Source organism: Paramormyrops kingsleyae, chromosome 11, assembly GCF_048594095.1.
Source record: "Paramormyrops kingsleyae isolate MSU_618 chromosome 11, PKINGS_0.4, whole genome shotgun sequence".
Classification (NCBI taxonomy): Eukaryota; Metazoa; Chordata; class Actinopteri; order Osteoglossiformes; family Mormyridae; genus Paramormyrops; species Paramormyrops kingsleyae.
Window position 1 is genome coordinate 9,476,881 of NC_132807.1, and position 15,952 is coordinate 9,492,832.

At 44.9% G+C, this 15,952-nt stretch overlaps 1 protein-coding gene across 2 annotated transcripts in view; it reads left to right on the forward strand.

The window, feature by feature from the left end:
• The first annotated feature begins 257 nt into the window (after window positions 1–257).
• LOC111845604 (uveal autoantigen with coiled-coil domains and ankyrin repeats protein) overlaps window positions 258–15,952 on the forward strand; it is a 29,706-nt gene continuing 14,011 nt past the window's right edge. Inside the window, exons 1-2 of one of the 2 annotated variants that reach the window (XM_023815140.2) lie at window positions 258–480; window positions 12,065–12,195. In XM_023815140.2, the coding sequence (XP_023670908.1) occupies window positions 433–480; window positions 12,065–12,195 (179 nt within the window). In that variant the 5' untranslated portion in view covers window positions 258–432. Of the gene's footprint in view, window positions 481–10,890; window positions 11,461–12,064; window positions 12,196–15,952 lie in introns of those variants that run through there. The other variant, XM_023815141.2, reaches the window with a different exon arrangement.

The following is a 15,952-nucleotide window of genomic DNA, read 5'->3' on the forward strand; positions in this document are numbered from 1 at the left end:
CCACTAGGGAGTAAACTGATGTTGAATTCGCTCGCGTTCGCCGCCCAGCAAACGTAACTGGGGGCCCGCTTCCCAGGTAGGAGTGACGTCAGAGGGCTAGCTCATCTCAGGTTGTTTTCCCCAATCCAGAATCAATCCTGATCGGAACTACTGAGGAAGTCCCGCCCAAAAACGCACTTTATTGGATGTTGCATTTGCTTCTGTCCGAATTTTCCCTACCATTGGCTCTCCGATCAGTCAGTTTTCTAACAGGTCGGGAAGGCTTCAGGTGGAAAGTGTGAGATTTTTATTAACATCTCCCCTCCCCGAAAAAAAAGTTGTTTCGGGTCGTATGAAATAACTCGACGAACTCGGAGGCACTCCTTTATTCCCCAGTTGCAGTGTATGAGTTAATAAAAAGAGTATAGGCGGTCACCGACTAAGAAGTGAAAAATGAAGAGTTTGAAGTACCGATTGAAGAAGCAAGAAGTTACAATCACGGTGAGTTATATCTGAGGCGGGGAGCTCGCGCGAGGTCACGCGCCTTGCGGTCCGGCTTTAATCGGCCGCCTGTCAAACTCCCTGAATGCATATACACATCTAAATTCCCGTTAATGGCGTGTACAACGTTGTGCAGTAACGAGACGCTACATTTCTACTTACTCTTAAAAGTACTACGCAGCCCGGTTCAGTAACAGTTTTCTGTTTAAATTGTTGATTTTATTCATTTAATGGGACTTTACAAATACAAGGATACAGCCAAACTGACTTTACGACAGGAAAGGAAAAAACACTTCTTTTGCGATCATAGTTATTTATTACACACCACACCTTTGCCTGTCGCAGTTTCGCGCAGCCGGCTGGATCACTTTCGGCTGGCTGGCGATCAGTTTCGCTCAGCTGGTCGCTCGCAGTTGCGAGACGACGGTAATGAGTGATGCCGTTGAGTAGTGTTGGTTTTAAAGGCCGGTTTTTAAAGCCGGCGGGTGAGGTTTTAGTAAAATCAGTGGCGGTTGTGGTGAGTTTTAACCATACTGGAGATGCGAGGGACGGCGTCGCTGGTTTTGCGCTGCCTTCAGATCGGAACTGACATTCCCTGCAGCTCCCTGTTAGTGATATGAGCTCCCGATGATGGTGGTAGTAACTGAGTGTAGATGTTTGTGAACTTTACATGCTTCCATCGTGAGGATGTGGTCCATTCAGAACACAGAAGTGAGCTTTGAAAGCGGTACAGACTAGTCATTAAATCAGAAGAAGCTCAGCTTCGTGTTAGAAGTTACTTTTTATTGTAAATTGATGCTTGAAATACTAACTGCTGATTTAATGACCGTAGTTTTAATGATACGTGGCTCTGATGCTGCTTTCGACGTTGATGGCTGTCCGAAGAATCAGATCTGCAAGCGTAAGAAGTCATTGGAGTAATGTCACGTTTTTCGGAACGCGGCCCGCTAAAAGCTATGACTTAAAGGATATTTTTGTGCCAATAAATCATAGGCCTGTTTGCCTTATGTTTCTTATTGTGAAAGCATCTTGCAGGCTATGTGTTTCTGTTTTTAATAGAGATTTCTTTCCTGGTAACTTTATTTTGGGGTGAGTGACATTCCTTGCACTGATTTATAGCTGAGACTGTGGGATTTCTCTTGTTTGGGGAAGATGCAAGCATGCCCTTAAGTCTGACTCATGATTGGGTTAAAACTTATCCGACCTCCTAATATCGCAATCCTTTTGCCGTTGTGCCATTTGTATTCTGCTCAGCCAAGCTTGGGCCACAAACCCCATGGATGTTTGGCAGTCCTCTCTCCCTGACTGCCTACCCCAAGCCTAGTGGCCAATTCATTTGAAAAATGAGTGATCCGAGGTCTGGTTGTGGAGCCAATTTAAAAGTGCTCTGTTTGGGAATGTTATTCATTGGCCGTCACTGTGGACAGTTCCTATGTTCATGTGGTGACCAGTACTGGAGAGCTGACAGGCAGGGTGAAATTCCATGGCTAAACAACCTGTAATCACAAAGCGATTAACTGGTCAAAAATCTAACATGCTTTCTGTAAATTTACCACACTGATGCAGTTTTTCCTGAAAGCGACTTTGTAGTGTCATCTTATATTGTGTTATGCTCCCCTAAGACAATGGGTTACTGTGGGTTGCAAACTGTGTTTTTCTGCTTAATTTCGTAAGTTGGGACCAAGTCAAAATAGACCAGTTAAGTTCACTAGGTCTTCCTTAAAAATTCTCTAAACCCTTCTCTAAATTGACCCTTGCATATAAAACAGGAAAAGGTACTTTCATCCCCAAATAAGCATGTTGACCCCAACTTTGAAGGGTATAACCTGTAGACGATGCTTTACTGACATGTGACATTGTAGAGCCTCAACTGTCTTTCTCTTCTCTGTAGCCTTTGTGTCGGTAGCTGGCTTTCGCCTGATAAATGGGTCTTTGTCCAAACTCCATTGAGTGCTGTGTTGTTTAGAATTCTTTCACATGCTTTAGTATTTCAGCTTCCATTAAAAAAAAAAAAAAACAAAAAGCAGTTTTGTTAAAAATTCAGTGTTTGTAAAAGACTGTTTTATTTCTGTTCAGTGTCCGTACAGTTGGACAGGAGAGCTTATTAAAGGGGAATGAACAGAGTGGTGGCAGTTTTGTTGAGACCATTTCCTTTATTGTATTTGGGAAAGGGAATGGGAGGGAATGAAAACTGATCGTTTGCAGATTTTCCTCCAGGCTTCACTGTCACAAAAGGCAGGGCTCTGTTTGCACATGCTGCTATTACAATCTGCCTGTGCTCAGCACCATTCCTGCAGGAATCTATGGTTCATGTGCCTCTATTTCCAACCCTCTTTTTATATGACATGCATGTTTCCAGTGCTTATGGTTATTGGCTAACAGCTTATCTTATTTTTTTAGGCAGTTTCCGTCTTTTAAGTTGTACCTAGTTTTACTGTAATTTTTGTTCTGGCAGCCATAACACTGAAAATTGAATTTATAGCTAAACCATGAATCAATTTTCTGACTCTTCATGCAGAAACAGGATTGGGGTTAATAATGTCGATGGCATCAGACAAGTAAGAATTTGCATTTTTTCCCCTACGTACTTGTAATAATAGCACACATTCCTTGTTTTTGATAATCTGCCTTTTTATGTTCTGTGTTTTATATTAATTTCCTTACAGCACACAAAGCTGTGAGGATTTAGTTTTATTTAAGGCCTCTGTAATATAACATAAAATACAATAGAATAAGACTATATGTAAAATAATAGTTTAACTTGAGGCCTGATGTGGCGTGGGTCACTTGCTGACAAAATGTGGTGCAGAAGGCAGAATTCACCAGGCGTGGGCAGGTCTTTGGGGCACCTTAAGAGCCAGCAGGTCCTGGGCTGCCTATGTGAGAACTGTGGTGCTTCTCTGAAAGTCTGCTCACACCCAGTGGGGGTGGGAGGGAGGCAGCGTGCTGGGAACCAGACAACAGCGATTGAAGCTTATTCTTGCATGAGTAACCACTCCAGTATTACGAGACATGAATGTGGATTGAGGCCCCTTTGGCTGTGCTGTCAGGCAGGAGGTCAATGAACCATTTTCTCCCCAGTAAGCACATTCAGGTTGTCTCTTATCCGTTAGCGCTGATGCAAACTCCTTCCCTATATTTATATTTAATGGAGACAACTTGGGCTAATATTTATCATGTTACCTGAAGGAAAAACAGGGGAGGATTGGATGAATAGCATTAGTCCTCTGGGATTTCATGGGAACCGCTCCATGTCATTAGTGAATTTACTCCTTTGTTTAATTTGCAAGCAGCTTTTACCGGGGAGGGTCACAGTCAGCTGCTATCCTAAATTTAAACAGCTCTGCTAAATGACCTAATTGGCCTCGCAGCAAGCTTGTCTAGTGGTTAGCAGTGAGGAAATGGTCCAAGCCACCTGGTTTATCAGCAACACCCACTGGAATGATGATACCAAAAAGGTGCAGGCTGACTCTGGCGATTAGCTCCTCACTCTTTGCGGACTTTGTTCACTCAGGAAGTTAAACTTTGAATCCCTATTGATGTATCTGGAGATTTCTATTGCAACTTCATCCACAGGCCACCTATTTGATTTCACCACATAGATGATCAGATTCGAGCATCGAACAGCCCTGTGCTTGCATATTGACTCTCATGGAATAATTTTATATAATTTTTTTTCCTCATGGTTATCCTGATTGTGTTCTATATTATAAATATTATGATAGAACTTCAGTGGTTTATATGGAATACTTGCTGCAACTGATGGCTTGTTTACTATAAACTACTGAAAAGAATATACAGGCCTAAAGCTGTTCCTTCACAGAAAGAAATTGTATTAAATCTTAGCTCTACATTACATAATCAGAAAACCTTGAACTAAGAGTTTATGGACACTTAGTTTGTTGTGATAAAAGGTTCTTTCAAATGTGTGTTCAGCATTCTACTCTCGATTTGGGTTCTAAAAAGCAGGATTTCTCGGGTTTCATGGACCGATTTCATGTTTGGCAGTCTTCTGCCCTGAGCCAAGGTGTACGTGTTGATTCTAACTGGGACTTGTCAGTGCACCCGGCCATTGTTTAGGCAAGTTCTCTTCTTGAGCGTGTGGTAGTGAATTACTGAGCTCGAGCTGGGCGTCATGCATTCCAGGCCCACGGGGAGTGTAGCTCCCTCCCAATCCAGGCCTCGGGTCATCTGGGCCTGAAGAACCCAACCCTATCCCCCTCAGTCCTCCAGGGAGGGCCCTCCTTCACCAGATGGAGCCTCGCCCTGAAGCTGCTTTGTTGGATACGAGTACAGGCAGGACAACTGCTCGTCCTTCCTGGGAACAAGATACATCTCTGGTATCCTGGTGACTGTCCAACAGACAGGAAGGGAGGAGTTTTACCTCCATCACAGGATAAGATGTAGTTTCACTGTTGTCCTTTATAAACTACACCGCTTTGTCATTATTTTCTTCTCTTAGGCAAAGTATGTAATATATGCAAGATTGTCTGACTTATTCTTAAATATTTTTTTTGCCATGTTCTGTATCGTCTACAAAATAAAGTCTTTCTGGTTGTTATCTCACAATTGTTTGTCTAAAACATGTTGGCAAATGTTATCTTCAGCAATGTTTTTATCTGAGGTAGTTCCTGCCTCTAGCAACCTGCCCGTGCAGATTGCTGTACAGCACACTTCCACAAGATTTTTAATAAATGGGATGAGTTCACAAGCACTGCTGCTCTGTACTGGTTCTTGTGAAAAGCAGCCCTTTGAAGCCCAGTGCTGAGTTGTGCCCCTGTGCGTGGGGTGGGAGTTCACAGGTCCCACATATCAAAGCTTTCCAGCCGTGTGCCCAGCACTTCCTCAAAGCATTCTCCCTCTGGACTGGGCCAAACCTGGGCCCTGTCCCGCAGTGCCACAGTCCCCTTTTGACCCCTCATCTGTATTCTCTTGCCCCATTCCTCATTCTTTATGGGGTAGAGTTGGATCGATACCAAAATCTTTGATACCCATACCAGGTTTGGTACCTTAATATCAATGATCTGTCCTTAATATCAATGATCTGTCCAATAGATTTAAAACCAAAATAACACCGTATCTCACTTTTGTTGCCCTGTGTATCGGCAAGAGGTGGGCAGTGGGTAATGGCGGTTTCCATCTTGTCTATGTGAAAAAAGATTGAATAATACCTAGTCGCACTTTCAGTATATATTGTGATACCGAAACTGTTATGTTGAATAACATAACAGCAGTTGGGGGCTCACGCATAGCCCATGGCTGTCCTCCACCTGACCTGGTCATCCTGCTGCTCCCATTCTCCCATCAGACCTAGTGATGGTAGGAGAACATCCTGACCAGGCAAGTAATTGAAAGCCTGATCTCTGTGGAAATTAATGAGGGGAAAAAACACTGTGTGTGATGGGGGGAAAGTTAAATATAAAAATCAACCTATGCTTGCACTTTATGGTCCTGAGCGTTGTGAACCAGACATTTGGTCTGATTCTTGCCCACCCACATGAACTGGTTAAACAGGTTTTGTATTTTCAGGTAGAAGTCGTATTCAAAGTGCAGAGTGATATTCCTTTTCTGTGGGAATTGTAGCTTTCTCTCTATCATTACTTGGTTACTATAGTGATTGACAGGGGTCTGGCCATTGTTAAATGTGGGTGAAGATTTAGGTGTAGTCACAGCCATTGTGTTACATCCTGCCTCCTTTTATGGCTGCATCTTGGTGCTATTACTGGTGCCAGGACCCTGTGCTGACTGAGGCCACGCTGCTTTGTCCACAGGCAGGTAGTCTTGCGGCAGCCACTTAACAACAACAACAACAACAACAACAACAATAATAATAATAATCACTTTATTAATCCCCATGGCGAAATGATCTTTACGCCTCCCTCAACTTGCTCTTTGTAGAGCTAGCTGTCCTCAAAGGGTTGCCACCCGTAGCGGCGCCCAGGGAGCTGGGGGTTAAGGGCCTTGCTCAAGGACCCATAGACATGCTGAGACTGGGTTTGAACCGGCGACCTTGTGATTACAAGCACACAGGCTTAGCCCACTGAGCCACACGCTGCTGAGGGCCACATTGATGAGCAGCTGCCGGTGGGAGGCGGGACTGTAGAAGGCATGTATGTCCTTTAATTCTGGCTCTCCAGGCTGTTCTGCTTCTGGTAGAGGGTCCAGTATAGTTGTCCCAGGGACTGTACAGAATCAGCATGTTCACCACGGAAGACAAAGTGCTGCTGGGCCAGACTTTGGCCTTTTTATTATTTTGGTCTGCAGTCTTGTTACTCTGTGTAGTGAAGTTTAATGTTTCATTTTGTTTTTGTTCCATTATTCGGATCCAAAAACAACATGAAGAAATGGTGGATGGTGGTGGGGTAAGGGGACTTCTTGGCTGAAAACAATTGTTCCCAAGCATCTGAGGAATTCTGCAAAATAATTCCTAGAAAGATCAATTTAATTTTTCAGCCTGACAGTCTTGGTTTATCAGGATTTAGCCAAAGGGCCTGAGTCAGTAGTGCTTCTGAGGTGTGGTGCTTTTCCACTGCCACTAAGAACCGGGTTGTACCCGAGTTGTACTGCGAACTGGAGGTTTTCCACTGTAAAGTAGGCGAGCTATACCATAGCCATACCTGCACTGACATGGCCTTGCTTACTAGCAGGACTGAAAGCATGACCAAACCGAGCTGGTTGCATCACCACCATCTGATTGGTCAAAATGCACAGAGATACCGGTGTTCTGCACATGGATTATCTGTAGTGGAAAACATGAAGCGAGTTGGACCTGCACTGCAATTAGTCTTTCTTTGCAGTAGGCTTAGGTACGGTTCGGTTCCTGCATGCCAGCAGAAAAGCACCATTGGTGTGAAATCCACTGCTTAGTGTAAAGACAGAGGCATGCACTTTCATAGTGCTGGAAAGGTGAAAACGTCACTCCCGTGCTTGAAACTGGGGATGTTGCTTTTCTCCAGGTGTGATCATTGTTGCATGGTAATACGCATTTGTTGGTGTCTGTCCAAGGAAGGTGCTGGCGATCCCTTGATTTGTATTTTAGTTTTTTAGAGCTGGTGTTTTTCTTTTCTGTAGTAACCATTATGGGGCAAAGTGTGTAAGTTGTACTGTTGTTCCAGGATGTTGGATAAGCTGCCAGATTTCACCACATTTTTATTGCTTTGTATTGGTTAACATTCCATTATAACTGCCATAGACATACATAGAAACACAGGCGGCTGCATATAAATCCTTTTGTTGTGTGTTGCAGTAGTTAATGAGTTACCATTTTCCTTGGAGACTGCTGCTTAGGTATTAAAACACAGCAATGCCCGAGTTCAGTAATGGCTCCACTCTTGGATAGATGTCTTACCTCTGTTACTTGCTTATAGTTGGTTGAATATTTATTTCTGCCTTTTTTGATTCTAGTAAGAAGCTGGGTAGTTATGGGAATACAGATGATAAATCAAGGTCCATTTCACCACTACTCACTGAAATAATAATGCCAAATTATTCTGTGTATTTATATGTGTGTATTTATATGTATATGCATGCAACACACTGCTTGTTAGACAGACTCGCATAGAGAATTATTAGGCCTCCCTCATGCCTATTCTTACAGAGAACAGGCTGTACTCGGATGCACTTGAAAACAGCACGGTGGCTCACTGGGTAACACTGGCCCTGAATCTCGCCTCCGCTCTTTATGTGGAGTTTGCATGCTCTCCCTCATTCACACCAATTTCCTCCTACAGTCACAAGATGTGTAGTTAAGCTAATTGGTGCATCACTGAATTGCCTATAATGTATAACTGGGTGTCTACTTGTGTGTATCCTGCAGTGCCCTGGCTTCCTATCTAAGGTGGACCCCTGCCTTGTACCATGTGCTGCCTGGGGTAGGCTACAGGCCCCCTGATCAGAGATTGATTATCGAGGTCTAAATACTTGACATTCATTTTAGCATATCTATGTGACGCGTCTGATGGCTGGCATCTGCAGGGTCAGCAACTTGCTGACCCCAGTCATCTGTCGGAAACGCAGAGTGCAGTGGGGTCACCATCTTACTTACAGGGTTAGCTGAAGGCTGTTGGCTAACTTTGGCACTCTGTTGGGATGCTGCAGAGACATACAGGCACTTGCGTCTTCCTGTATGCTCTGGAACTCCCTCCAGGACGTCACAGAGCATTTGTTTCTGGTAAACCTGAATAGGTGTACATTTCGACTTTAAACTGACAGCAGCTGAATTCTGGGTGGAGATCATTCTGTTGTTCTGAGAAAGCTTTAGTTGCCTCAGGTTTCAGGTTTGTCTTCATTCTTACGTTTCACCCTTTGGGTCATGATTCTGTAAAATAGCCAATTAGCTGTTGAGTAATGGGTCTGTTTCTGGTGTATAGTTTTATTTTGTCCCACATTCCAAAAGTGTTTGCTTTTTTAAATATAACCCTCGAGATAAGCATGATTATTCCCAGGAGTGCAGTCTGTATGAATCACCTAGCCTCTAAGGTTTAACTCGCCGGGGGCGTCATCTTGGATGGCTGTGGCGTTGGCTATCTGCTGTGAGCCCCATCATCTTTAGCCAGAACCTGCAGCCTATGCGCTTTTGGTCTGGGCAGCATGGGGCTCTGTGGGGGTGGGTCCCCTCTAATTAAAGTCTCAATTGCCAGTGCCATATGGACAGACGGTCATCGGCCTCCAGCCGTTCCTGCTCGGGTGCCACTCGACCTGCGAGTGGGCTGCAGATTACAGCATACTGAGCTCCTAATCGCAGTTTATGCTTCCTCTCCAAACTGTAACCACCGCTCAGTGCATTAATGTATAATATGAAGGCCGTAGAATCACTGCTGGTGCAAATTGTCAGCTGCTACAACCTCTCAAGCTGCAGGGGGGATTCTCTGCATTCTAAGCTGCTTAGTGTCCCTCAGCCGTCCCTGGAGCCACATTCAAAGTTCCTGCTTTTCATCCTGGTGTTGGCTTTGGCTCGAGTTGCAGCCCCCTTTTTCCCCACCAGGGGCCTGTGTTCCTGCTTACGTGAAATGTCCAGTTTTAAGAGGTGTTTCTCTGTCTGTGATAAATTTTTAATAAGCAGTTTCTTTGTTGGAATTTTCTCTTTTTTTTGACATTGTTGTCGAGAGTATGGTGACCGTGGTGTTAGTACCCTGAGCTCTTTGATCAGCTTGTTTGAGTAATAGCTGAGATTTATCAAATACAGGTGTTGCTTGGTGCAGAGAATAGCCAGGAATTTAAGTCAGACTTGCAGAGTTGTTGAGAGCATACCCTTGCGATGATTCCTGAGGAAGAATAAATGGACAAACGTTCATTAAGGTAGTTCATTAGCTTCTGTTGTTCCACGCAGTTGCTGACTGGCTCTCTTGTGCCCCCTGGGTGGTCGTGAATGTAACTCACACCATCTGGCACCGCACCACTGTCTGGCATGGGGAAGCAGCCTGACCTCGCGAGCCAGCGCCTTCTAAGCTCGCTGACATCATTTCGGGTCACCACCTCTGCAAAGCCGTGAAGTTCATCAGGAGGCAGTGATTTCATCCATCAGGAATATGGCCCTGTGACCTGGCGGGTGGGACAAGGGGGGTTGTTTTCGGCAAGCTGGCTGGTATGATGAACCATAGCATCACGTCATAGAACTTAATATCAACAAATGCTGGCTCGGGCTTGACTTGGAGCAAAGAAACAAACAATGTGCATCAGGCGTAGCTTGGAAGAGTGTCCGCCATGATGGCTTAGGATGCTGTAGAGAGCCGGTTGCAAGGTCCTGTGCGTTTAAACTATTAAGCCCGTGAAGGATATGTTGGCGTGATTAATAATGCATGCGGCAGGATGCTGAGGACTATTTAAAGCAATGCCTTTTCTGCCTCATTGTTTCTATGGGATAGAGCAGTTTAGGAGTGGGGCCTTCAGTCCTGCATATTACATGTCATGTGGAAAGTCCTTTCACGTGTTTGTGCAGTATCCCCAGCCGGCTAACGGCTGCAGCCGCAAAATGACACCTTGCTGACGCAGGCTGTGTAAATTAAACGTCCCCCACCCCCTCATGTTCCTCAGCTCTCCCTTTTCTCTCTGTGCTTCACTCCAAAAAAAATGACGTCTTTCTTCATAAATAGATCTCTCGTCTCGTGTGTTGTGCTTGTTGTGGGGATGGGGGGGGGGGGGGCAGATTGCAGTCTCAGACAGCTGGTTGTAAAAGCTGACACCCAATCAGGCTACCGTGCACTGTGGGATTCTCACATGTGCGCCTTGCTCACTTTAGCAGCCGCTCTGACCTGGCCTGAACGGAGGAGGGGGCTAAAATGCGACACCTTAATCCCACTAGGTGAATATTTCTAGGTGCCGGGCGCATACCAGCACTCGCAAGGTTTGTTTTGGTGCCGGGTGCTGCTGACATGCCGTTACTCATGGTCAGGGTATGCTGGGGTGGGGAGTATTATTAGACCTGTTTTCCAATCAGTCATCTGGAAGGTGGGGAGGGTCAAAAAATAGAGGTGAGCAGCAGTGCAGGGGGCCGCCTGCGCGGTGTTGTCTGGGATATGTGGGAGCTGGGTGGGCGTGCGTATTTACAGAGCGAGGTGGGCCAGGTGTGTCATTCGGTGAGCAGAGAGGAGCCCCAGTGCTGCCTCCAAGAGCGAGCGGGCGGGCGAGCGGGCGAGAGAGAGAGGGGGGTGTGAGTGAGACTCGGGCTTTCGGCACAGAGGCTCAGCCCACAGGAGGAGCCGTCCCAGTGCTCTCCTCCCGCCTCAGGACAGCCGGCGGAGCTGCTATGCAGCCGCAGACAGCAGCGGCGGCAAGCCCAGGAGCACGCGCACGACGCACCTCTGCAAGCCGGACGGGTGCCGCCACACGCTCCCCGGCAGGAACCTTTTGAGCCAGTTCGGGGCAGTGCCTCGGCAGCCCACACTGGCAGGGAGCTCTTTGGCAGACTGTCCCGCTCCCGGCTGAACGAACGGCCTCTCCGCCAACATGAGCAGATGGCTTAAATGCACCTCTATGTACTTTGTAGGTATACCGCTGACGAGCGAATTTCTCTGTGATGCCGGGTGGGTAATCCTGTTTTGGGGGCCCAGATGAACTGTGGGGGACGAGCAGAGACCCAGGAAGAAAGTTTGCTCGTCGTCGTCGTCGTTGTTGTTGTTGTTGTAGTTCTATTTGTTGGTGTTCTGCCGGTTTTACTGCATGACATTTTCTGTGCCTCGCAGCTCCACTTACATGTTCCTGCTTGTAAATGGGATTGGTTCCCCACATGCTATGGTTTTTACCATTCCGAAATTGGCTCTTGCCTTCCTGCGTATTTGAGAGCACTGGGAAACATCCAAGCTGATTGATAAACTAGAGAACACTTAGTCCTTGTAGTTGATGGAAATGTGCAACAGTTGTACTTTTATGAATAAACTGATTGGCAGGTGTGCTTGCTGATTTGTCTTTGCGATTTGTGTAGAAAACGCATATTTGGAGTACCTTATAGCATGATTGTTCTTGGTAGCATTCCACTGGGTGTGTGCGCAAGTGTATGTGCATGTGGGGAGAACCCATGAAAACTTAGGGAAGTTTTACCGGCTTTGTCCTCTTGTTTCCCCATGACGGCATATGTCCACTATCCCAGAACACGGACTGGAACAAGTATGATGACCGGTTGATGAAAGCAGTGGAACGGAGTGAGGTTGACAAGGTGGCCGCCGTGCTCAGCAAGAAGGGCATCATCCCCACCAAGCTGGATGTTGAGGGCCGCTCAGCGTGAGTATGCTGCCCCGCCTGCAGTAGATACACACTTAATGTGCTGGCTCCTCCTCCATCCAGGTAGCCAGGCTGCCCGGTCTACACACTCTGCCCTGTAACTGCAGTGTGGCACTGTCTTGGTTAAAAATAACTCCCCAACATGCCCGGATTGGTTTTTCCAAGACGGCGGTAACTTCTATTGGTTATTGGAGCATTCCACTCATTCTTGGTTGTTGATGCCCTTATATGTAACTTTGAAAGGGGATTACATCCGCTTTTGTCCTGTCTTGCACTGTTCATTTAAAAATATATTGCATGTAAATACTTTCGTTTGCACAACATGCGGAAGCGATTACGAAAGCAATTGAGGCTGCCAGTGTCCAAGGGCTGCTCTGCGCATGAATCGTGGTTTTGCGCTCTGGAAGTGAAGACACCGTGCTGATGCTAATTTCAGCCGCGACCGTGGTTACAGCCTCCCTGTGGTTATGGCCGCTTGATCACCGCTGCCCAGAACATGTGTTTTTTTTTTTTTTTTTTTTTTACCTCCTCATCAGGAGATATTTCGATTAAACTTGATACATGCACTTAAACACATTGTAATTTTAGAGCCGGTGCCGGCTCCAGTTCCGTTGCCATGGTGAACTGCCATGTTATCTTTAGCCGGTCATCCAGCTGAGTGACATGGACGGAGGTTGTGTATTTTTAGGGTCAAAGCAAAGTAAACAAATGCAGGCTGCAAGGCTGAATGTCACTTCGTTCATTGTAGCTCACTTGTGTGAAATCCTACCTATTGTATTTCTGCCCAGCTTTTTTTAAAAGTCCCCTAAAAAATGTAGAGGTTTGCATTAATTAGTGTTATAAAACCATGATTGGTTGCAGCTGCCTTGTTTAGGTCTTAGTTAAGCATGTTAGGTTCTAAACCACCAGCTTTCAGGGGGATCTGCTTGTCATCTAATACTGTAATGAAATTTCACCAAACTAAGGCCACCTTGCAGTAACCTGGAATCAGCTTTTGTCTGCTGAACACGTGAGGGCAGACTTAAGATAACAAGTGAAATATATTAAGCATTTTTAGATTTAGATAAGGTCAGCCAGAGATGAGTGAAAGCTTTGTGGCTTTGATGGCCCTCCTCACCTTTTCAGACAAGATAACAGCTCTGTTTCATTGGATCAAATACCATAACAGAACAAGGTACAGTCACAGGAAGCAACTCTGCAAACCTTGTAGCGAGAGTGAGCCTTCGATTCTGTGACATACTTCCTTCTTGGATCTTTCATCTTTCATGTCTGCGTTGCCATAAATGAGATTCATCGTATATTTTCAAGTTTGCTGGACCAAAAAAATATTTTCATGCGGAAATGCACATTGTGACGACTTCAATTCAGGTCTATAAGAGGTGATGTTGTGTATTTTGGTGTATTTGTCTTAAATGCAGAAATAAAAAAAACAAATATTTTGGCATAATATATGCTCAGGTTACTTACAGAGATGTTTTTACGCCCCGTCGTCTCCCCAGCTACCTCTAAAAATACCTCATTTCCGTGGTGCCATAGATATGAAAGCCACTCAAGTAGCTGGTGCCTCGATAGGATGCCAGGCGTCTGGGTTTCTAATGGGCCCGTCTCCGGTGTCAGGAGGCCATCATCACCTCAGACAGTAGGACCAATCACATTAAACCATGCACATTGTCCCTGTGGACTCCTTTGCTCTTTTCCCAATTGTGTTAGTATAAATGCTTCCCCGTAAGTCATAGGCTTTTTGTATGTACACATATGTATGTGAAGTGTATTCATTCCACAGTCTTTCTCCCCTATGTTCCTATCATTCTGTTTGTTTATTTTATTTTTTTAATTAATTTTTGCGATTACTGTTGTACAGTAGTTATTTGCTTTGTACACGTGACCCTTGCCTGAGTTTATTGTAGGAAAGTGTCTTCCTGTTGTCGAACTCATTTGACCAAGGCCATTACTGTCCCATCCAGAGGACATATTCTTGGTGGAGTTCTGTGACACTAGTGCTACTGTTTTATAGCGCACAATTAAACCTTCATTGTTTTGTCACGTTCGCTCTAGTTCAGATATGTTAAATGACTTTAATTTGTAAAACAATAAATAGGGACTTGTAGTGTCCCAGTTGAACCCATCTTGATCATGTTTCATCGACAGGCTGTCAGTAGCTTATGTTTTCTAAGACAGACTTTGTCATGGTGATATCCTGCAGGTGAGTCACTGAGTGATTTAGATCAGCAAAAGATTGTGAGCCATTTTTTTTGTGATTGCAAGATAGCAATGCATATACTACCAGCTAATTGTCTATTCACTTGAAACACTCCTGGTTCAGTTCCAAGGAATGCATCTGCTTTGCAGGCCTGTCTTCTGTAAGTCTTCTGAAATTGCAATATAGATTCCTTATAGATCCCAACTTTTCTTTTCGCAGAAGGCCTCACGTTGCATTTGGCTTGGTTTCCTAAAATGATTCCACAACAGAGGCTGATGTTCATGGTCACACCTCTGTTAGGTAAACTGAACCTAGTTGATGGTTAGGCATAGACATCACTGGCTTCTGGGCTGTGACTGGTGAAAATTCATTTCAGGGTCCTGCCTGAAGACAGCATGTAGATGCAGACGTATCTTCACTTAACCCTGCTTTTAATATCCAAGCTCTCAAAGTCAGGTGTCCTTCAGCATGTTTAGTGTTGTGTCTAATGTACTGTAAGCAAGATCCAAACATAGGCACATTATGAGAGTGGACCAATACATAGGGAGTCCCAACATAGTCACACTGACTCTGGGCCATTAGATACAGAGTCCCAAAATAGTCACATTTTAACCCAGGACCAATACATAGGGAGTCCCAACATAGATACACTCTTACTCTGGGCCAATAGATACAGGGTCCCAACATGGTCGCATTATAACCCAGGAACAATATATAGGGAGTCCCAATATAGTCACACTGGTCCCAAAGTGGTGCTTACCCTGAATTTGTTGTTGTATTAATCCTTTGGTGTTCTCTGTGCAGACAGTATCTACTGATCTCCAAGCTATCTGGAGGTTTAATGAACGCTCTTCATCTTAAAGAAGCTAATGTACCTATATTGTTTGAAGTAGATCTGCATGGTGCGCAGTGTTAATATCGACATTGCATGTTAAACACATGCAATTGTCATATTGCAAGGACGGCAACAGTGACCTGGGTTAAGATTAGGTTTGGGTGATATCTAATTTTTTCTTACCATAACACTGTCCAAACGTCATACCAAGATATATGGCAATTTGCCAGTATTTTCCAAAGCAGCACTATTCTGGCATTTTGAAACCTTGGTGATTTAATTTTTTTTTCTGATACAATGCGCCCCTCCCCGCCCAAAAGACCCAAACACTTTAATGATTGCTCTTATTTGAGATTATCTGCTATATGTTAAAAATGAACAAAGCAATGTTTACTTCCTCTGCTTTTGCATTAGCTCTACACCAGGCCAGTCCCTGCTGGACTCGCTCATTATGGAACATTTGTGGGAAATTTTTACAAAAATGAGTGAAGGAGAAAAGCGGAGAACTGGTCACCAAAAGGCATTCGTCTTCTGCTGAATGAGAGTTTTTTGGATTCTATAGAGACAATATTGAGCAAAAGCGTGTGATTGCTGCTCGGTGTCTGTTGGTACAACTCATGGCAGCACCAGCACCAGACAATAAATTTTTAATGTTTACCAAAAAAACACCTTGACCACTTACTGGTGATACAGGACAAGAAATATCCAGTGTCATGATGTGA